Genomic DNA, 23648 nt, shown 5'->3' on the forward strand with positions numbered 1-23648 from the left:
ATTCAGCTGCAGGCAGATTGAAATCCCTCTCTGGGACGGCCGTGCTAATATTTAAACAGCTCTGCGACCATGGAGGCATAAAAGCCCTGCCGACCCTCCAGCTGCTGTGACACATCTGCATCCAGAGCATCGCAGCTGAGGCCACAGACTGTATATCAACGATGGACTGAGCCTGCAGTCTTTGCAGTGACCAGCAGGGGGCGAGCTCTTTAGTGTGACTGATTGAAAGCTTACAGAGACGTCACATGACTTATGGCTGACACAGACATGTGTTTTAACTGAAACATGAATAAATGTGAGCTGAACTGAGCACGCCCCCACCTGGCAGGGATGCAGTTTAGGTTTAAAGGGTTATAATTGGACCCTTTTACCTCGATTATGTTTGTTTAATAATAACCTGAACACAAAATTGTGCAGATCTGCGATCTTCCATGCAAACATGCAGGTGAGATTAGAGTGGGTAGGTGGAGGCTGTCCTGCCCTGTGGCAGCTGGAATAGGCTCCAACCCCCCGATGACCCTGAATTATGGATGTGTGGAAGCGGGTGGAGGTCGTAGGAGCCGGGCTGGAACTATTTGATAGAACGATACGGGGGAGACGGGTCGCGTTTAACCCTGACAGCCTGAATTTTGTCAGGTTTAAAGACTTCCAGGAACATGTAGGAAGCTTTACTTTCAGAAAGAGGAAGTTCATTTTAAAGACACTTGTGTTTATAGAAGAAGAAGAAACCTGCCACTGACTTTAATAAAGAGGCATTTTGACCTGTTGGTGCAGCTTCTCTGCAGGAATCCCAATAAAAGCGCAGTAAGTCCTGAACTCGTAGTTTCTGCAGTTTAAATCGTTCTGTGGAGAGATCGATGGAGTAACTGTACGTTTTATGGCGAGCAGCTGCTGTTTGCTGTGCGATATTCGCCACGAGACATCTGGTCTCCTCTGAAGATTAACCACGTCGGCCGAATTATCTCCGGCCTGAACACACGTGAACATTTCTGCTTCGGCTCGTATCTTCAGTCACATCCAGATCTGTTGTAGAGATTTATCTCCCACCTGAGTTCATATCCCGTTTCCTCCAATCTGAGGCTTTCATACTGCCTGAAACGGTATTAAACTGGATTATTTCCTCTCGGCTGCCTTATTGTAGGCATGTTTGCATGTGTGTGATTTATGTGGTCAGTGGTTATGGATTTTCTTCAGGGGGAAGCAAGCAAACAAATTATTTTCTTGTTAGTTTAATTGATTTTGGTTTTACGGCCCCTTTATTATTGTCCCTGTTAAACTTGTGCTAAATGTGGCTGTTAGCAGGTCCAGTTTACACAAAGACACCATCACAGTCCGGCTTTTTCCCCACAGATGTGGTCCTGGTCATTTTTTAAGAGGAGTTTTATTCACTCGAACATCCTGAAAACGTTTGTTATCAAATAGGCTAACAGGCTGGTGTTATTTTTGGCTAACTCTGTCCTATCAGAATATGACAAACAAAGTCGTCACTCTGGCTGACGAACTTCAGAAAGTCCAACCCACAAAGTGCTACGTGGGTTTCTAGAGATCACAGCGTGAGGGTTTGGTTACCAGTGAAGATGTTGGACCTTAGATGGTGAGTGAGGTAACAAAGACTCGTCGCCTGAACTCTTTGTGGATCGTGTTAAAACGCCGTTGTGGCGGGCACGGTCTGTGATGCCGTGCAGGGACGGTGGACGCACCTACACACCATCTGCAGTCATGCGCAGCAATCTTAAATACTGTAATGGGCCCTGTGTTTGCTAAAGTGAAGTGCGTGCTGAAAAGCTTGAAAATGTCATCGGGTCCGCCGTGGTCATTTACATTTGTCACGTTCGAGCCAAGGCTGAGCACAGCCGCTTTGGCTTTGGTCCACCTCGTGACCATTTAGCTCCTGCCAAAACTTTACCTGCTGCTCTGTTTCCAGCACAGCAGTCCAGTACAGATCACTGTAGATGCAGAGCAGCCACCCGCGTGCTCTACCTTCCTGTCATCGTGAGGTATTTACTTGGAGCAAGCACCCTTCCTCACAGAGGCTCCAGAGTTTCCTGCCAGAGAACTCTGAGGTCGCTGAAAAAGACACGCTCCTCAGCATTGGTCTACTTTGTGCCAAGCACCGCCCACAGCTCACACTTATACACGGGCTTGATTGCATATAACGTTATCCTGCTGTAACCACCATGTTAGCCTTTTCCAAAACATGAAGATGAACCACACGGAGGCGGATGCTCAGACTCACGACCCTCCAGAAGACCTGTGAAGGTAGAGAGCCGATCTCAGCCGGGTCGAACGGCGTCTTCTGAATTCAAGGTTCAATCAGCACTCTGGAGTAAACAGGGAGGCTGAGCAGAGTCTCCGGCTTCTTGGAAGTCAGCATGTTAATCCAGTAAGATCACATGTGAGCCCCACACCCAGGTGTGCTGTGAGAGTTTCATGACAGCTGGATGAGCTCCAGCCGCACGAGAGCCAGAAATGGATGAAATGTGACCGAAACCAACTCGGCTAAAAGTCCTCAAACTGGTTCTAAGACTCAAAGAAAGCTTTTATTTCTAGTTGTGAGCAGATTTATGGGCATTTATTCACAATAGAAATCAGACAAAGTCACGCTGCATCTAAAGATGAGGATATCGCATGTATGTCTTCACTGAGCAGCCACTCGAGGAGGACAGGATGCAAAGTGTTTGGAACCAAGTGTGTCGACAGAAGCAGGAACGTGTTGGATTCGTGTATCTGAGGATTTTCAGGAAGTTTCATATGCATGAAAATCTCTGCTCGGTTTCAGGTTTGTGGGGATACCAGTGATCAGAGTTTATGAACAACATCCAGCATCTGTGCTGCTGTTCCCTCCAGAGTCAGCCATGTTAGAGATGAGGTTTTAAATAACTTCAAGCAGGACCAGTGAAGTGTTTCCCGATGCAGGAGATCAGTCCTGCGCTCCCCTCAGAGCTCTTTCTGACGCACTGACGGGGGACCAGAGATTTTGGGAAAGCCTGAGCCAGACAGTAGCTGAACTGAAAAGTAGGGCAACACCCTGCGTGAAAGCCTGCGTCACCTCCTCCTCCTCTTCACCTCGCTATCCCCCCGTTTCCTCTCTTGCTCTTCCTCCACATTTTGATCGGTGAAAATCCGCGGCCTTCCTCCCTCCATCCCAGAGAAATCCCACACCTTTATTGCTTCTTTACACCCGGCTGCCCCCACAGGTCCTGATAGCTTTACCTAGCTTTAGACACACACACACACACACACACACACACACACACACACACTGCAGAGCAAACTCTATTAAAAAGAGGAGGGAGTAGCTCAGGTGGATGAAAGCAGACAGGTTTTCCTCGCTCTCCTCTTCCTCCTCCTCTTTCTCAGCCTCAGCGAACATCACACAGACGCTGTAGAGGAGGCAGGTCTGCAAATCTACAAAGGAGACCTCTTAATTAGAGCTGGAGCTGCAGTTTATGTGCTGAATTATGCATTTATCACAGCTGAGAGGGGACTCGAGCCTTTCACACGCTGCATCGTGTGTCTGTTAGTGAGAGCTGGGCATCATTTCCTCATGCACAGCACCGTCACTACCATTGCATGTCACAGTGAAATAACCAGAAAGTGTCACTATAAACGATGGAGTTTAATATATTGGACCGTAAATGTGAGATGTAGACTGATGGGCGTATCCATAGTGACCTGGTGATGTCACCTACGAGACTGGGGCGCCACATTTTGAGGCTGTTAAAGGTGATGCTTGAGTGCTGCATCACTGAAAACGGGTTTTTGTTTCTTTACGGCGGCCACATCAGCCTGCTCAGAGCGGCTGGGGAGGACAGGAAGTCGAACACTAGACCAGCACAGAGAATCCTGTCACTTCAAAATAAAAGACCCAGTGAAGAGACGCTGGAGCGATTTAAAGACGAGGATGAAGAAAAGTCGACGACACGTCAAAGCCTCGGAGTATTTCAGGTTGTTTCTGGGAGATCAACTACGCTTACGTCACGCACACAAAGCGGCGTAGAGCTTGGTCCGAATGTACTCGAGATGCACAACAAAGTCCTGATGAGCTTCTCCTGCAAACAGGAGCTGAAAAGTCTTTATTTCAGTCGCTCTGAAGAAGTGACGAATGCAAAGATAAAAGTGAAATCCAGCCTCAGAGAGAGCTGAACGGTGTAACCTCAGATCTCGCTCCCCTCTCATCTCTTTGGTCCTCACATCATCGGCAGCCCCACAACTCCCCCAAAAACAGAGAGAGAGCTGAAGTATTGATTTCTGAGCAGCGAGGCCCTCAAAGACTCAAACCCTCGCTCCCCTCTGAAGCCGCCAACACGCAGCTGGGCAGCTTTAACAAAATAAAAAGGCGAATCACACATGAAGCCCCCGGGATCCTTAAAAACACGCTGGGCAGGATCGGCCTGAACACTCGACCGGGCTCGGGCTGTTTGAATCATGTGTGGTTTTAATCTTCTGCTACAGTAAAATAATCAATAATCATGTAAATCTGTTGGTGTTCAGCAACATTCGCCATGAATCTTAGCTGCTGGCAGCCATCACACCAGCCTGAATGCTGACCGGTATTAAAGATTAGGATCTCCCAGTTTGGGCGATGGGAAGGTGGAGCGTGAGGTGGGCTGGTGGGATGGTACTGCAGACGAAGCTTTGTTTTTACCCCGCCACACCGTCCTTTACAGGTCCGACTGTAGCGGCTTCATCAGGGCGCTGCTGTGTGAGCCAGAGTTACAGGAAGTACAGAGTGAAGTACTTCCTGTAACAACCAGCAGGAGCCCAGAGATGGAAGGGATTCTGGAGCGTCTCAGGTTTTGTCTGTAGACGGTTCCTCCACACTCGTCCCATCCATCCATCCATCCATCCATCCATCATCTGCTTATCTGAGGCCGGGTCGCGGGGGCAGCAGCCTAAGCAAAGAGGCCCAGACCTCCCTCTCCCCAGCCACCTCCTCCAGCTTATCCGGGGGAATACCAAGGCGTTCCCAGGCCAGCCGAGAGATATAATCTCTCCAGCGTGTCCTGGGTCTGCCCCGGGGCCTCCTCCCGGTGGGACATGCCTGGAACACCTCACCCAGGAGGCGCCCAGGGGGCATCCTTGTGCCCAAACCACCTCAGCTGGCTCCTTTCGATGTGGAGCAGTAGCGGCTCTACTCTGAGCCCCTCCCCGATGGCCGAACTTCTCACCCTATCTCTAAGGGAGGGGCCAGCCACCCTTCGGAGGAAGCTCATTTCTACCGCTTGTATCTGCGATCTCGTTCTTTCGGTCACTACCCACAGCTCGTGGCCATAGGTGAGGGTAGGGACGTAGATCGACCGGTAAATTGAGAGCTTCGCTTTTACGCTCAGCTCCCTCTTCACCACAACAGCAGCGTCCGCATACTTCCAACAAGTCATCATCATTTTCATCAAACCGCCGAACCCAGATGGTCAGAACTCGATTGGTTAAAAAATGTTAATTATGTAATTCTGAATTTTAAATATGACTTCCACTGTTACACCGCCTCCCACCCTGTAACGGTGTGTGTAAACAGGAACTTTTTAAAGTGGGCGTGTTTCTGTGACGATGTGGTTGATGCTGCTGGTCCGGCCTCTAAGCATGAATCATTTCTGTAGCTGCTTCGGTGCTGCTGCTTTGCCGTGTTAGATGTTCGTAGATATGTTTCTCATCACGTTTCGTCCCTGAACGCTGCAGAGAGACTGCACATCGCTTTAGCACCTCCCCCTCATCCTCCTCTTGTTGGGATATTTTCTGGTACTTTCTTTTGTTTGTTTGCTTTCTTCTATTCTTGGAAATCTGGAGCTGATGCAATGATGATATTCCATCGTCCTCCTCAACACACACACACACACACACACACACACACACACACACACACACACACACACACACACACACACACACACACACACACACACACACACACACGCTGCATGATGAAATTCATTGACTGGAGAAGGCAATGTGATGTGAGGACAACAGTGAGCAACGAGAGGAGGAAGAGGAGGAATGCAGGGAGACGATGGGAAGAATGAGGGAGGAGGAAGAGTTGTGTTTGTGCTGATGTTGGAGGTGATGGCTGCACGTGTTCGTCAGTTTGTCCTTAATGACACATTAATAGCACGCCCGCCGAGCTTCATCCTCTGGTCGAACTCTTGAACCCGAAGGCTGCGGCGCCATGTTGGGTTGGAGAAGCAGCTCATGAGCAGCTCGGAGCAGTGACGGAGGAATGACCATGAGTCATGCAGAACCAGGCAGGTTCTGCAGGGCTTTCTTCCTGTTCAAAGGGAGCTTTTCCTTCCCACTGTCACCGAGTGCTTGCTCATTGGTGCAGGGTGATTAGCTCACAGTATCAAACCCCTGTTGTTGTGATTTGGTGGTCTGTAAATCAAACTGAGGTCAGAGTCAAACTCTACTTCAGTGTTTGTTTCATTTGTGCTTCCTGGGTTTCCTTCAGTGCTGAAGACGAAAGGCTGGGATTGGTCGGGCACCGGCTTGTAGCTCGTCACGCAGAAGTCTTGCCAGCTGTAGTTGCTTGGAGGTTAAATGTAGTGTCTGCAAAGAAAATATTAGTGAAGGTGTTCGCCACCTGGGGGCGGAGTCTTAGCAGAAGGTGTCACCTGTACAAACTGCAGTACAGGCCTCAGACACTAATGAGCCTGCAGCGCTTAACAAACCATTGAGTTTGATGTCAGATGAACACTTTGACAGTCACAGTAATGGTGTATAATGATGATGATGATGATGATAATAATAGTAATAGTAATAATAGCAGTAGTAGCAGTAGTAGTAGTAGCAATAGTAGTAGTAGTAGTAGTAGTAGTAGTAGCAGCAATAATAATAATAATAATAATAATAATAATAGTAGCAATAATAATAATAATAATAATAGTAGTAGCAATAATAATAATAATAATAATAATAATAATAATAATAATAATAATAATAATAGTAGTAGCAATAATAGTAGTAGTAGTAGCAATAATAGTAGTAGTAGTAGTAGCAATAATAATAATAATAATAATAATAATAATAATAATAGTAATAATAATAATAGTAGTAGCAATAATAGTAGTAGTAGTAGTAGCAATAATAATAATAATAATAATAATAATAATAATAATAATAATAATAATAATAATAGTAGTAGCAATAATAGTAGTAGTAGTAGTAGCAATAATAATAATAATAATAATAATAATAATAATAATAATAATAATAATAGTAGTAGCAATAATAGTAGTAGTAGTAGTAGTAGCAATAATAATAATAATAATAATAATAATAATAATAATAATAATAATAGTAGTAGCAATAATAGTAGTAGTAGTAGTAGCAATAATAATAATAATAATAATAATAATAATAATAATAATAATAATAATAATAATAATAATAATAATAATAATAATAGTAGTAGCAATAATAGTAGTAGTAGTAGTAGCAATAATAATAATAATAATAATAATAATAATAATAATAATAATAATAATAATAATAATAGTAGTAGCAATAATAGTAGTAGTAGTAGTAGCAATAATAATAATAATAATAATAATAATAATAGTAGTAGCAATAATAGTAGTAGTAGTAGTAGTAGCAATAATAATAATAATAATAATAATAATAATAATAATAATAATAATAGTAGTAGCAATAATAGTAGTAGTAGTAGTAGCAATAATAATAATAATAATAATAATAATAATAATAATAATAATAATAATAATAATAATAATAATAATAGTAGTAGCAATAATAGTAGTAGTAGTAGTAGCAATAATAATAATAATAATAATAATAATAATAGCAGCAGCAATAATGGTGAAGCAGCTGTAAGAACGAGGTTATGTGTTCGCTCATGTCTGAACGAAGCTTTTTTTCCTCACTTTCTGTTGATAGATTTCATTTTTTGACTCTTTTTAAACACTTTAATTTACAATTAATATCTTTAATGTTGTGACTGTGAATAAGAGGAAAGGGTGAGCTGTGGCAGACCTGCCCAGGGTCAGCGGGTCGTCTTTAAACGAGGTGTTTAGGTGCAGGTTTAACTCAAACACGAGCTCATTCTTTCACACACTCGGGCTTCAGTTTGGTGGTTTGTGATGTCAGCCGGTGTAAACTGATGCAAGCCTACATTTCTTCCTGCTGGTGCTGCTTCACATTAAAAGCTCTGCTCAGCAGGAGGCTTTTATTGTGATAAAGCTTTGTTTGTTTTCTCCAGGTGTAAGAAATCCTGCTCTCTCCAGGATCCCGCTGACGTTTGGGACAATTAAACCCTAAAAACATGGCGCTGTGGCTGCCGGTGGAGGTTTGCTCGCGTGCTCGGCCTCTCCGGCGTTGGTCTGAAGTGCTCTGTCGTTTCATAACCTCTCGCTGGAGGACTCGCCTCGTCTGCTTATTGAGACTCGTCAGTTTTGTTTCTCGAGTGTTTCCTTCATTTGTCTCCTCTTCAGCAGCTTTCCACCCAGCACATCGATCTGTGTGGGCGTGTGTGCGTGTGTATGTGTGTGCGTGTGTGCGTGTGTATGTGTGTGCGTGCGTGTGCGCATGCGTGTGTGTGTGTTCGTGTGTTTGTGTGCGTGTGCGTGTCCTCTGCAGCAGTTAATGACAGAAGCCGAGCCCGCTGACACTAATGATCGGCTGTTGTTCCCCGTGTGTGAACATCACAGCCGCGGTGCTGATGATGGACACAGACGCAGGTTTCTGGGAGGTTGACTGCACGCTTAAACATGATTGGTCCACATGTGCAATTACAACAAACACTCTGTTTTCTTATTGAACAGCATTTTTTTCATGCAGTTTCTGCAAGTTTGATAAACAAGAATATCTTTAACACTTAATTAAACTAAAAAAGTTTTTACAGCTATTGCTATTGGTTCCTCGCACTAAAGCCTACATTTTAGCTCCGCCTCCTTGGGCAGTCTGTTACTACAGTGACCTCACAGCAGCCATGTTATTGGTCACATGATGTCATTAAAAAGGCTCCTACAGCACAAACACGTCCAGAGGTCCAGTTCAGGTGAAGCTAGCAGACAGCTAGCAGCTACAACCACCTGTGTCACCATCCACCTGTCAGTCACAGAGGCCACGCCCCTAATAATGCTAACTTTAATCCTTTGAGCACCAAAACGTGATCACGGTTTTGTTTCCGTGTAAATCTTTCAGGATATAATTCTGCTTGTTTGAAGTGGGGTTTTACCTGTGGGTGTTAACTACAGGCCACGCCCCCAGGCTGACCTGCCAGACACACCTGACATAATCATAACAGGATAACTGGACTGTTTTCTGGCAGGGACGTGAATCTGTTATTCTCCACCAGACTCCATTCAAAAAAACATGAATTTAATCTCAGCCTCTTTGATGTGCTGCTGCCGGTTTCTTTGTTAGCCGGTTAGTCTGATGTAAACAAAGCAGCAGCTCCCGCTTTGTCTCCATAAATCAAACTTTTCAAACTTGGACTGAGAGTCAGTTTTGATTGGAGGACAGAGAAGGTGCGATTAATGAGGCTTCATGATATCAGCGTGTATACATGTAATTGTGTGTTTACAGTAATCGGTGTAGGGTAATGGCCCGGCCCGAGCCTGCCTTGTTAGCGAGCTGCTGCGCTGGAAGCTGTGAGGCTTCCTGCTGGGAAATCAGACTTTGGCCAAATAAGTGAAAGTTTTTAGGTTTCAGTCCAGATTCTGTCAGACGTGTCGAGATGTCGCTCAAACGGACGAATGAACAGGCGTTTGTATCCTCCCCGGATCTGATGAACAGAGGAGGAGGAGCAGGAACAATGGAGGCGTAACGACACTCGCAATTTAATACCAGCTCCTCTTCCTCCTCCTCCTCCCGCTTTCATCTCCTCTGCTTCTCTGTGTCGTTTGGGTGTGACGGACTGAAACAGGAGATCGCAGCACAGACCGAGGGAACTCCACACACACACAGACACACACACAGACACACTCGCGCACACACACACACACACACACACACACACACACACACACACACACACAGACAGACACAGACACACACACACACATAGACACACTCGCGCGCACACACACACAGACACACACACACACACACACACACAGACACACACACACACACACACACACGCGCACTAATTAGAGAGCGAGACAAAGATGAAGGCAAACTGAAACATCCTGCTGTGTGTGTGTGTGTGTGTGTGTGTGTGTGTGTGTGTGTGTGTGTGTGTGTGTGTGTGTGTGTGTGTGTGTGTGTGTGTGTGTGTGTGAGGCCTTTACGCCACTGCTTAATCCTGTGTCGTGTAATTCGTCCTTTATCTTTTCCGTCATTTCTTGATGGCGGATCTTGAACGGTGACGACTAATTGGTTGCAAATGTGCTGAGTGGGCGGGGCTTCTTGTATTATTACAGCCACTTAACAAGATGATATGCCAGCGTTTGTTAAAGCTGGTGGGCGGAGCCTAGAGTAAAGGGGATTTCCAAGGTCACCCACACAGTGACAGTAAATGAGAAGTGTAAACGAAGACGTCCCATTGGTCTGTTTTCAAGATGTCTGGCGCTCAAAACTCGCAGGATGAGCTGTGTGTGTGTGTGTGTGTGTGTGTGTGTGTGTGTGTGTGTGTGTGTGTGTGTGTGTGTGTGTGTCTTCAGAGGTGCAGTATCAGTGCCTGGGGGTGTACCGTCATGGCAGCCTGTTTTCACACAGCATCGCTGAGCCACTCGGCGTCTTTGATTTCTTATAAAATATCAAATTGAATAGAATCAAAGTGCATCATTTTGGCCAATTTCACCTCTAATTTTACTTTTGTTGGGCTGTAAAGTTAGCGATGGTTTTAGAAATCGTTTTTATTATTTTTCTGTGTTTTGGGGAGAATGACGAGCAGCATTTTTGCACCTGAAAGATGACCGCAGTTCCTCTATCGTCCACTAGAGGCTCCAGCAGTGAGTCAGTCCCCATAGACTTCCATGTTAAAGCGAGGCGCTGCAGTCCAGCCCGTGATCGAGCAGCTCAGAGAGCTTCCTTCAGCAGTGATGTTCTCAGTCTCTGTCATCACTGTGGACAGACTACGTTGCTTCAGCTCGTTGAGCTTTGCAGCATTGGTTCATGCACAGCTCTCTGAGCTCTGCACAGCAGCTCCATTCTCTCCTCCTTCAGCCGTTCTGTTGCAGATCTGCTCCTGTGCTCGGATCCCAGTCCTGCTGACTGGTCTGAGCTTCAGCTGTGGGACACACGTGATGGTATACAGAGGAGCTCATGGTCCACTCATCATCGTGCTCACTGCTGTGTGAGCTGTTTGGTCTCGTCTGTTCCAGCAGTCTTGTGCTTTTTTCAGATGCAGCTCTGCAAACTTGAGCCACGCTGCCATGACCTTTAACCTTTAACATGCTGACCGAGGCCTGATCTGACCTCACTGTGAATTTGCTGCAACATCCACACAGACGGAGTGGACGTAGCTGTGTGTGCATTAAGAAGCAGCGTCTGATGTGAGTGATGTGGGCGGGTTCAGTAAGCCTGCAGGCGTAAACGTGCACATACGGCCTGTGATGATCACGCGACACGTCACATCATTCACAGGTGATATCGAGGATATCCATCCGCCCCGAGCAGACGGCACAAAAGAGTTAAAAATTGATGTTTTGTGTCGATGCAGGCGGACCCCACCTCCACAGTGTTTGGGTGAGAAAGTGATTCATTCCTCTGACAAATTAATTTTCTTCTTTTATTCCCAACTTTATAAAAAAGGACTTAAAACAAGGGGGGGTTCAGGGAAAACGGCCTGCGGCACTCCTAAACACTCATGAATGCTTAACGAGGACGTGGAGACTGTGGCACTGTGGGAAACGAACACGGGACGTTTCACCAGCACGCCGTCGCTCGCATCTCGCACACAGAGCAGCGAGTTACGGCGGCAGGATGGAGAAGAAAAGACTGAAACAGACGGGGAACAAAACAAGAGGATCTGACAGTGCAGACACACACACACACACACACACACACACACACACACACACACTCAGCTGGTCAGCAGAAGGGAAATTAAGGGAGGCAGGGAGGGACAAATGAGGGCGACAGGGGCTAAAGGGAAGAATCACAGTGGAGGAATGTGATTGGCTGGATCGGCACAAAACAAAGCTGCAGGTTGCTTCAGATTCAGAGCCGCCGACCTTCGAAACACTGCCCCACCGTGCTGGTGTGTCCTTGAGCAAGGCGCTGAAGCCCCGCCCGCAGTGATTAGAGACGGCGTGCAGGAGATTTAAAGCTTTGGTTGAGCGAGCCTCCGAGCTCCTGCCGGCTCAAAACATGGACACAGCGTCCAGGCCTGAGAGAGACGCTGAAGGAGCGCCTCGTTTAAAAAGTCCAGCAGGGGGCGACACCTCTGGCTGTAATAGAAGTGGAAACTGCTCTTTTCTTCCCCTCGCTCATCACCCAGCCTTTAAAACGCAAGTTTTCAGGGTTTTTTTGGATAGATTCTAAAAATAAAACGAGCTTTAATCCACATCAGGTCCACGCTGGTCTACACGGACACATAACAAACTGGTACCAACCCCAACCGAGACCAGCTCACACCTCCATCGTCATCTCTAAACCATCAACAGTCAGCTGGTCGAAGCTAAACTCCCAACAGCCAAAAACCCACAGATACAAAGGTTCATACGAAGGTTTTTGGAGGCTGAGGACAGGACCAGGATGTGGCTGCTGTCAGGACAAGAAACCGACTTTTTAAACAGCGTGACGTTACGAAGGAGCCATTCAGAGGCAGATATCTGATGATAAAAGCCAATCAGACGAAGAGGGGACACAGGTCTGTGACAGTGAGCTCGAATCTCAGAGGAAATGTCACAGCAACAGTTCAACATCATGATCTCACGACTCATGTTTCTCTTTATTTTATCAGGTGCTTCTTTATATATTTATCACATCTTTGTGTCAAAGTAAAAGTGCTCTTCGTTGTTGATGTGAACTCAACAGAAGAAAGGATAAATGATAAAACCAACCTCCTGCAGGATGGACGTGACTGAGGGCCGGGCGTGTCTCTCCGCTGGCCCCTCCATGTTTAGTGTGCAGTGCCGGTTTTGCCTCTGAGCCAGGGGATGGCGTGCGTTTAGTCCGGGAAGTTTTCCTTTACTGGACGCTTATCCTTGGCCTTGGGTGTGTCCGTGAGCTGGATGGGTACACGGATGCTCGGCCTCAGTTTTATGGACGACTGAGTTGATGTTGCACGGCTCCCGGAACGAGCTCCTCGCCTTCTGCTATTCCAACAGTTTTGTTGTCTTCTTGTTCAGGAGACCTCGCACTGCACCCTGCAGGGAACAGCTGTGATTGGCTCGTGCAGGCGTGTGGTCAGGCCCTGATTTAGTTAGCGCTTCATTTGCTTTTGCATTCTGTTGGTGGAGTGGGAAATGCGCGAATCCAAAATCCCGATCGAGATTAAATTGGTGTTAATGGTGCGGCCCCAGTCTGCATGCAGCCTGCTTACAGCTGCCACACGGATAATCTGCATGTTTGTAACGTGCACTGAGGAACCGGCCAGCTCAGCCTGGCTTCCTCTGGAGAAATAACAGGTTTTAAAAGGAAAGTGCTGAACAGAGTAAACTGTATGTGTTTTGGTTCTGAGCTTCAGGCGATGAAGTTTATGTAAACTGATAAACCTCCTGAAAGAGCCCAGCGAGAGAGAGCGCCACAGAGAGGGAGGAGTGAAAGCAGATGAAAGTTTGAACTTGATGGAAGACGCTCTCGTTAATTGTCTCGAGCTCCTTCTTCTCTCTTTCAGTCTTCGTTCGTCTGATCTAAACGCCTTCGTCTTCGGCGTGTCGTGTGGAAGCGGTGACGGACTGGCTTCACCTCTCCGTACATGATGCACCTGAAGTTTACATCATCTGATGCAAAAGATTTCACACAGTAATGAACCCTAACGTCTTTGTTTCTGTGGCAACCGTGCGGCCAGAAAAAAACTCGCCTGCCACGCAGATATTTGTGCGTGCGTGTTTTGAATATCGGCGCGTGTAAATAGCGGTGAAGTGCTTATATTTCTTTACATCATCTGACATTTGAAAGTAGGAGAAGATGAACTCGCTCAACCGAACTTTGTCTGCAATCCGTCAGGATGGAAATGTGGTGATCTCCGTCAGGCTGTGGTTACATAAAGGACTGCGAGGTTCAGTAATCACATGACCCTGGATGAACAGCTTAAAACAAAAGACAATAATTAAAGGGAAAAAATCTCTGTGTGTATTCAAACCAAGCTGGAACCTCCAGTGAGCACAGACGTGGATCAGTCCCCACAGACTTTGGGTTAACTGAAGGAGATTATCTGACAACCACAGTCAGATCAGGGGAGAAAGCCTCGCCCCTCAGGGTTCCTGGGGTCTCCTTTACAGACAGGGTGAGGACCTCGGCCATTCAGACTAAAGGTGGTTCGAGTAAAGATGAGATGCCTCCATGACACCTCCTGGGTTTGGTGCTTCAGTCACGCTGTACCAAGAAGAGTCCCGGGCACAGTGGAGACATCATCTTTAAAGAGGAGTTTATTCAGCTTACCAATCAAACTGTTAGCTGATAACTTGCTCTGCACCTTTTCCTCACCTGCTGGTGAGGTTTGAAAGGGCAGGTGGTTCGCTGTGGCTTCATCCATGTTTGATATAAAGTCTGTGGTCTTTGAGGTCAAAGGGCACCAGGACTACATATCCAGACATTGGCTAGTGTCATCAGCAGTGTCCCTGCTGTGGTTCATTGGTTACTTTCTTAGGCTAAAACTGTGCATGTGATAAAATGAACATGTTGAACACTAAAAATAAGCTCTAGGAAACTTGAATGAGCTTCAGCAGAGACTGCAGCAGCCTGATCGGGGAGATTGGTGGTTTGGCCGTGGCTCTGTTTTCTTTCCTCCCGCGGCGTGACTTTCAGGACTAAATGTTTATCCGAGGCGCTGATGTTCAGAGAGTTAAATGTGTTTTTGCTGCCTGCTGCTCTGCTCTCGTCTCCTGACAAATGGAAAGTCTGAAACAGCATGGAGCGCTCCTTATGCTCAGTTTATTATCTACCTGAACACCTCTCATCCTCCGGCTTCCCTCACTCTCCATCTCTTCCTCTCCGGCACTCGGAAGCCTCCGTGAATTTCAGTTTGACAGCGTCGTGACGTCCGAGGCCCTCTGTCTTTTCATCTTTCTTCCCGTTTTCTCTCCCTCACAGGAGAAAACCTCATTTTCTGTGTCTGAGCTGCTCTGCTGGCCACCTCCAGGTTTCCCTCCGTCGCTTCATCTCTTTCCTCCCACTTTCAGCGGCTCTTTAACTTCGATTTTTGCCGTCTCCTGCTGTTCAGGGCAGCATTTCTTTTTTAACCGCACACCACTGTGGAGGATTTTCACCGAGATTAGCAGCTATTTCCACAGTTTCACCATCCGCCCACCATCCAGGGATACAGCATAGTACAAGATCCCAAATTATTTTTGGGTGTTGTTAATGCAAACATGCCCAGCCCACTTACCATGGTAGGACGGCAGCTGGTGTCTGTAAAGGCAGAAGGAAACCACACATACTTGCTGTCGAGATCCCGTGTCCGAGATCACGATTGATTGAGAAGTCTATTTTTGGTAACCGAACTATAAAGTTAAACAGCAAACATGAGGAAGACTCGGTTCTGTTTTCAGAGTGTTGATCCCAGTAAAGGAGTTTTTGGATGTGCCTCACACACCACCTGTCTGCTGTTTAATATCACCCCAAACAACAGCCTCCTAAATGAAAATCATTTTCTGTAGAAAAAGGTATAATGTTTATGAATGGTGGATTAACTGCAGGCTTCTCGTGGCTGTTTATTGTATATTTTAGGATAAAACCACAGGTTGTTTGACGTTTATTGGCTTTAACCTTCATAAATCAGACAGACATTTTTTTATCTCAGTGTTAGTTTTGCAACCAGCACATGGCTCTGTAGTGTGGTGGATTACACATTCGCTGAGCAAGCTCGTTCAATTCAAGGCAAGGACACAAATCCCCTCTATAGTTTGTGTCACGAAGGGCATTCGGTATAAAACTCCTGTAAACGCCAATATGCACATCTACCTGCTACAGCGACCACCACATAGACACCAACAGATTAGCCCGAAGTACCTTTGTTAGTTTTGCAACCAGCAGATTGAAAGTAATGCCAGGGTTATACTAGATGCCAACTTTAAAACAGCAACCTGCAAGACTTCTCTGCTAGGTTCAGACTCTGAAGAGTTCTCGGTTAATTTTAGACTGTGAAGAGTTCTCGGTTAATTTTAGACTGTGAAGAGTTCTCGGTTAATTTGAGACTGTGAAGAGTTCTCGGTTAATTTGAGACTGTGAAGAGTTCTCGGTTAATTTTAGACTGTGAAGAGTTCTCGGTTAATTTGAGACTGTGAAGAGTTCTCGGTTAATTTTAGACTGTGAAGAGTTCTCGGTTAATTTGAGACTGTGAAGAGTTCTCGGTTAATTTTAGACTCTGAAGAGTTCTCGGTTAATTTGAGACTGTGAAGAGTTTTCGGTTAATTTGAGACTGTGAAGAGTTTTCGGTTAATTTTAGACTCTGAAGAGTTTTCGGTTTGGTTTAGGTTTCAAAGACTTTTCTTAGGTTTTTTGTTTTGTTAGTTAATTGGTTTGTTTTTGATTTTTTTGTTAGGATAAGATGGGTTTTGGGTTCATCTTGTCTCATTTTGACAGTCTAACAGTTTTGTAGCAGGGCCTTCGCTGATTGTCGCCTTGCTGATTGTTACATGATGACAGGAGCCCCTGGGCTCTAAAACACATCTATTTAAATGATAGCTGGTACCATCTCAGTCAGCTCTTTAAAGATTAACATCATAGACACAATGTATTCATGTTTGTGTTTAGCTCGTTGTTTCAGAACAACATATATTTTATTTAGTTTTACTGAATGATGTTTGTCGGTGCGTTTGAGATTTCTCACTCTGAGCCTTTTTCGTTGAATACGAATGAGAGAGATTTGTTGCACATTTGTCCCTGTGTGCAGCTTTGATGGTTAACTGCACCTTTCATAGACCGTTATGAATATGGATGTGGTTCCATTTGACTTGACGAGGCTCGATTAAGTTTAGAGCACATGTCTGGATTGCAGAGACGCTGTCAGAGCAGCAGCTGTGATATTTCAGACTTGGCATAAGGAGGCTCTTCATTCAGTCCTCCTCAGTCTGCCGTGCGAGCTGGATCGAGTGCAGCAGTGTGATGTTAATCTTACACCTCCTGCCTGGTGGGAGTGGGACTGAAGGTCAGCCAGTCACGACTCAGCAGGGAGAGAGGAGTGCGTGCTCATGGTTTCCATACAGCTCCCACTTGTTCTGTGTGAGCGGGTTTGAAGCTGAGCCGATGGATTTGAAGGTATATGAGGAAGGCTAAGTTTAGCTTCCCATTATAACTCTCATCACTGTGATTGTCTTTATGTAGGAGAGAGCTCTCAGGAGGCTTCGGCGTGCCAAGCCTCGCTGCATATGTTTTACAGAATCCTCATATCTTTCTAAATGAATGATAATGAAAACTCGAGTTCAGTTTTATTTAAATGTGGTGCTTCACAGTGAGACAAAGACCCTGAAGCATCAGAGACAGAACCCCGATGATCAGACGAGCCTCGTTAACAGGAGTAGACCTCCAACAGAACCGAGCTCAGGGAGGGGCGGCCTTCCACTGAGGCCGCTGTGGCAGGTCGGGGGGAAGACGAGGAGCTTATCATAGTGGACAGATATCATAGATATCGGAGCTGGAGCTGTGGTTCGAACAGCACCAAGTCCGGGAACAGGAAGAGGAAACATACAAAAGTGCAGCCGTGCACACCTCTGGGAACCAAGCTGAGCTCCTTGGTAGTTAAAGGTGCAGGTGTGAGCGGTCCTGATTACAGCGGGACCCTCACATCAGTGTCTGACAACAGAAACACTTTCATGTCCTTAGGAAATATATTAAATACATCTCAGTGACTCATTCACTCTCAGGCTTCGCTGTCAGGCCGAGGATACTGTAATCTGGAGCAGCAACAGATCGAACCATCAACCTCCCAGAGAACGTTGGGATTGGAGGAGATGATGGGTCTGAACAGGCCAATCACAGGCGCTGTGGTCTGCATTGCTGTGATGTGTAGTTACATTTCTCTGAACAGTTTAGTTTCACGCAGAAGCTGAAATGTTCTGCTCGTGAAACACTTCCTGTTACAGACAGAGCGCCGCGGCACATCGTGTCATAACATCTCAGGATGACGGTTAACGGCAGATTAACGTTGGTTAACGGCAGATTAACGTTGGTTAAGAGCAGATTAACGTTGGTTAAGAGCAGATTAACGTTGGTTAACGGCAGATTAACGCTGGTTAAAAGCAGATTAACGTTGGTTAAAAGCAGATTAACGTTGGTTAAGAGCAGATTAACGCTGGTTAACGGCAGATTAACGCTGGTTAAGAGCAGATTAACGCTGGTTAAAAGCAGATTAACGTTGGTTAAGAGCAGATTAACGCTGGTTAAGAGCAGATTAACGTTGGTTAACGGCAGATTAACGCTGGTTAAAAGCAGATTAACGTTGGTTAAGAGCAGATTAACGCTGGTTAACGGCAGATTAACGGTGGTGTGTAACTCTGATCTCTGAAATGTTGAAAAGTCGAGACCCAGAGTTACTGTAGTGTTCCTAATAAAGTGGCAATCAGCCATAAATGTCATTTCTGATGTGAGGTTAAGATCAGTGGAGGTGTGGCCTGATGGCCTTTCCCTCACCAGCAGCCTCTGAACTCAATCGTGAACCTGTTTGACTCGGAGCCTGAATTTCCCAGCATGCTCTGCTTTCATGAACCCTGCAGTTTGAACTGGGAGACAACGGTGAAGCATTACTGGGTTTACTGGTGTTTATTTGGAGCTGCTCTCCTTCTACTATTCATGAAGTGACGGCAGCTGGAGCAGAGAGACGGATGTGAGCAGATGTGAAACGCAGGAGAGCGAGCGGCTCAGACACGACGAGAGCGAGCAAGGCCGTCCCTTTGTTCGAGCTCAGCCGCAACAATTTACATGAGAGCCAAGCCTCCTCGCAGCCGATTGGCTCACAGAGCCTCCCGCCTCATCTCGCCTCACCACCACCACCACACTACCCTCCCTCCCTCCTACACCACGCTTCAGCCAATCAGGACCTCACACACTCTGACCGGGCGAGCGAGGGGCTCCTCTGATGGAGAGAAAGTAAAAGAGGTTTTTTTTTATTTGTGGTGTATGCGAGGGGGGGGGCTAATAGATGAGCTGGAAGGAGGTGCAGGGGACAGTTGTCTGTGGAGTGATTGTGCCCCCTGGTGGTGCTGCAGAGAAATAACCACACACATAAACGATCCCATCACGGGAACGTCGTTGATCCTGTAAGCTTTAAACACGAGACGACGATCCATGAGCTCTTTAATCAATCAATCAATTAATCAATCAGCAGCACCTTCACAGATGGCAGACACAACATGTCCTGATAATCAATTTAAAGTCAGTCAGAAGGTGAAACATCAAAGTTTCACATCAGTTTTAATTAAAATCATAAGTGATCAGTATTATAGATTATATAATTAATCTATAAATAGATCATTTATAAAATATAAACTAAATAAAATGAAACCATGTAAATGAAGAAATGACTTAAAGAATAAAAACCTGAAAGAAAGAATAACGTGGAATAAACTGAGTGATTCTAACATTCAAACAAAGTGAATCAGAGAAATATTTTTGTCGTTTCATAAATCTGCAGCCCGTCTTTCCTGCGCTGCACTCGCTCTTCAGTGCACGGGGAGTGTGTGTGAGCTCGGTGACTGCGACAGGTCACGGCGCTGATCAAATGCAAACCGTTACAGCGTTCAGCGCGTTCTGCACTCAGCCTCACTGCGGTCCAGCTGTCGCTCAGGATCTGCTGTCCTCGAGCGTCCAGTGAACTCAGCGTTCAGGCGGAGGCAGCGAGAACGTCCGAGTGTTCTGGGCCACGCTGTGCCGCTCCGCCGTGCTTCAGATAAACACAAAATCAATCATGAGCTGTGCCTCCAACACACACACACACACACACACACACACACACACACACACACACAGACACACACACACACACACACGCTGCATTTGTACAGACAGTCCAGCTGTCCACACTCTATAATTGGCTCTTCTATTTGACAACAGAGTTCAGCTCAGCACTGTTGACATAACACAGCAATGAGGCTCTCTGGGCATGAGAAACACACACACACACACACACACACACAGACACACACACACACACAGACACACACACACACACAGACAGACACACACAGACACACACACACACACAGACAGACACACACAGACACACACACACAGACACACAGACACACACACAAACACACACACAGACACACACACACAGACACACACACACACAGACACACACAGACACACACACAGACACACACACAGACAGACACACAGACACACACACAAACACACACACACAGACACACACACACACACACACACACACACACAGACACACACACACACACAGACAGACACACACAGACACACACACACAGACACACAGACACACACACAAACACACACACAGACACACACACACAGACACACACACACACAGACACACACAGACACACACAGACACACACACAGACACACACAGACACACACACAGACAGACACACAGACACACACACAAACACACACACACAGACACACAGACACACACAGACACACACAGACACACACAGACACAGACACACACACACACAGACACACACACACACAGACACACACAGACACACACAGACACACACACAGACACACAGACAGACACACAGACACACAGACACAGACACACAGACACACACACACACAGACACACACAGACACACACAGACACACAGACAGACACACAGACACACACAGACACACACACACACACAGACACACACAGACACACAGACAGACACACACACACACACAGACACACACAGACACACACAGACACACAGACAGACACACAGACACACAGACACAGACACAGACACACAGACACAGACACACAGACACAGACACACAGACACACACACACACACAGACACACACACAGACACACACACAGACAGACACACAGACAGACACACAGACACACAGACACACAGACACAGACACAGACACACAGACACAGACACACAGACACACACACACACACAGACACACACACAGACACACACACAGACAGACACACAGACAGACACACAGACACACAGACACAGACACACAGACACAGACACACACACAGACACACACACAGACAGACACACAGACAGACACACAGACACACAGACACAGACACACAGACACAGACACACAGACACAGACACACACACACACACACACACAGACACACAGACACACACACACACAGACACACACACACACAGACACACACACACACAGACACACACACACACACACACACACACACAGACACACACACACACAGACACACACACAGACACACACAGGCACACACACACACAGGCACACACACACACAGGCACACACACACAGACACACACACACACAGACACACACACAGGCACACACACACACAGACACACACACACAGACACACACACACACACACACAGGCTCGCAGAGCTCGGTCTGTGGGTCTGACCCTGAGGGGATATTTCCACGTCTGCGTCGATGATTCAGACGAGGTTAATAACCATTAACAAGTTAAAATCCTTTGATGTTTGTGTGTGCGCAGGTCTCCATAGGGAAGATGTACGAGGCCCAGAAGACTGTGGTCGATTAACAGGAGGCGGAGTCAGACAGAATTGACATCAGCGAGCAGATCACTGCCCCGACCTCCAAAAGCAAGAACGCCCAGCAGCTCCTCGTCTGGATTTAAACTCTTTAATGTCACTGTGAACGGGTGGGAGAGGGGAGATGCATTATGGGAGATGTAGGAGGGTAGAGGTGGAGTTTAGTGCTTGAGTTTTGTTTTCTGGGACACACCAATCAGAACGTTTGATGAGTCACGGGTCAGCGATGATGCGTTCACTGAGAAACTGAAACATTGGTAAATAAATTCACTTTAATCAGAGTTGGAGCAGATTTTCAGTTTAAAAGCCTCCAGATGAAATAAAGATGAATGAAGCGTTCGAGTGTTTGAGTCTGAATCACTGTGTGCACTGACGCTCAGCAGGTTGCTGGTTCTATGCCAGCTGTCGCAGGTGAGAGGCAGTACACCTGGACAGGTCGTCCTGCATGTCTGCAGGCTGCAGCAGGGAGGACATGCTCCACACAGAGAGGCCTCCACCTGCTGGGAGGTGATGGTGCTAACCTCTGCACCATCGCACCTCTTCAGCTGCTGCGAGGTTAATGATGCTAACACACCGCTGGAACCGGCCAATGAGCATGTTTGAACACACCTGAGTCCAGCTGTGAGCTGAAGCGTGGTCAGTGGGAGGAGGAGGTGGAGCGCTGCTAATAATAGAGCCTTGTTGGTTTAAGAGTGACCCAGTTCCACAGAAACGTGGTGTGAGCGATCACGTTGCTCAATCTGAGGCCGCCGTTTCATCAGACGAGCACAGGACGCTCCGCGGCGGTTCTGCAGAGACGCCACGTGCACGAGCTGCTTCCACACACAGGACCTCAGACCCACGGCACGTTCAGCCAAAATATACACATCAGAGCCCAGCACCACCTCTGTCATCCTCCACCTCAAGCTCAGGATTCACATACTCACTCTGCTAAAGACAAAAAAGCAGCCATGATTAGCCAACCAATCACCTCTCAGCCTGAGAGAGCAAGCAGCATCAACGGCACTTCCTCTAATGACCACTAGAGGCTCCAGCAGTGGGTCAGCCCCACAGACTCCCAGGTTAAAATATACACGTTTACATCCTGATAAACTGTTTTGGTCTCTAGTGATCATTAAGGCTCAACGTTAGCATTATTAGGGGCGTCAAGGTCACATGTATTTCTGTAGCACATTTCCAGACGGACGATGCTGCACAAAGTGCTTAACAACATAAAAATGTGATTAAAAGGAAACAATATAAAACAGTGATAGGACACGAAAAGAATTAAAACAATAACTAAGACTATTAAAATAAGACCAAAATGTCTGGGTCAGTGTGTTAAAAGCCAGAGCATAAAAATGTCTCTTTAGTAGTGATTTAATAAAGTGATCAAGTGTTTGTGCAGATCTGATATTTAAAGAGAGACTGTTCCAAAGTCTGGGCCCTGCCACACAGAAGGCTCTATCACCACGAGATCTGAGATCAGTCCGAGCTGGACCTCGTGGTTTTTCCTGGAGCACGAACAGAGAGGAGCTCAGACAGGTACGAAGAGCTCGAGCGTTAAGAGACTTAAAAACAAAAAGTAAACGTTTAAATTGTTTCCTGTAGGAGACAGAAGCGAACACTGGGGTTATAGGCTCTCTGTTTGGTACCAGTTAGCAGGCGAGCAGCTGCATTTTAGACCATCTGAAGACGATGGATGGAGGCCTGGTCGAGACCAAAGTACAATGAATTGCAGCAGTGCAATCTGCAGGTAAGGAAAAGGTGAATGACACGTTCGCAGACGTTAGCTGGGAGGTCCGGCTTTGCCTTGGCCAGCTGTCCTAACTGAAGGAAGCAGGACTTGAAATATTTTGGATGCCAAAAAAGTCGTAAAGGTAACGT

The 23648-nt window shown here is 46.5% G+C and overlaps 1 protein-coding gene and 1 long non-coding RNA gene across 2 annotated transcripts in view; one reads left to right on the top strand and one right to left on the bottom strand.

The window, feature by feature from the left end:
* The window catches only part of lyrm4b (LYR motif containing 4), a 42678-nt gene extending 20557 nt beyond the window's left edge, over positions 1–22121 (top strand). The window contains exon 3 of the mRNA XM_026180571.2: positions 21725–22121. Coding sequence (XP_026036356.1) covers positions 21725–21772 — 48 coding nt within the window. The 3' untranslated portion in view covers positions 21773–22121. The remainder of the gene's footprint in view (positions 1–21724) is intronic.
* LOC145431203 (uncharacterized) lies at positions 19340–21767 on the bottom strand. Its single transcript, XR_013911578.1, has 2 exons — positions 21632–21767; positions 19340–19942 (listed from the first exon to the last, which is right to left on the bottom strand). It is a non-coding gene; the product is annotated as an uncharacterized LOC145431203 (long non-coding RNA).
* Positions 22122–23648: the final 1527 nt, after the last annotated feature.

This window comes from Astatotilapia calliptera, chromosome 9, assembly GCF_964374335.1.
Source record: "Astatotilapia calliptera chromosome 9, fAstCal68.1, whole genome shotgun sequence".
Classification (NCBI taxonomy): domain Eukaryota; kingdom Metazoa; phylum Chordata; class Actinopteri; order Cichliformes; family Cichlidae; genus Astatotilapia; species Astatotilapia calliptera.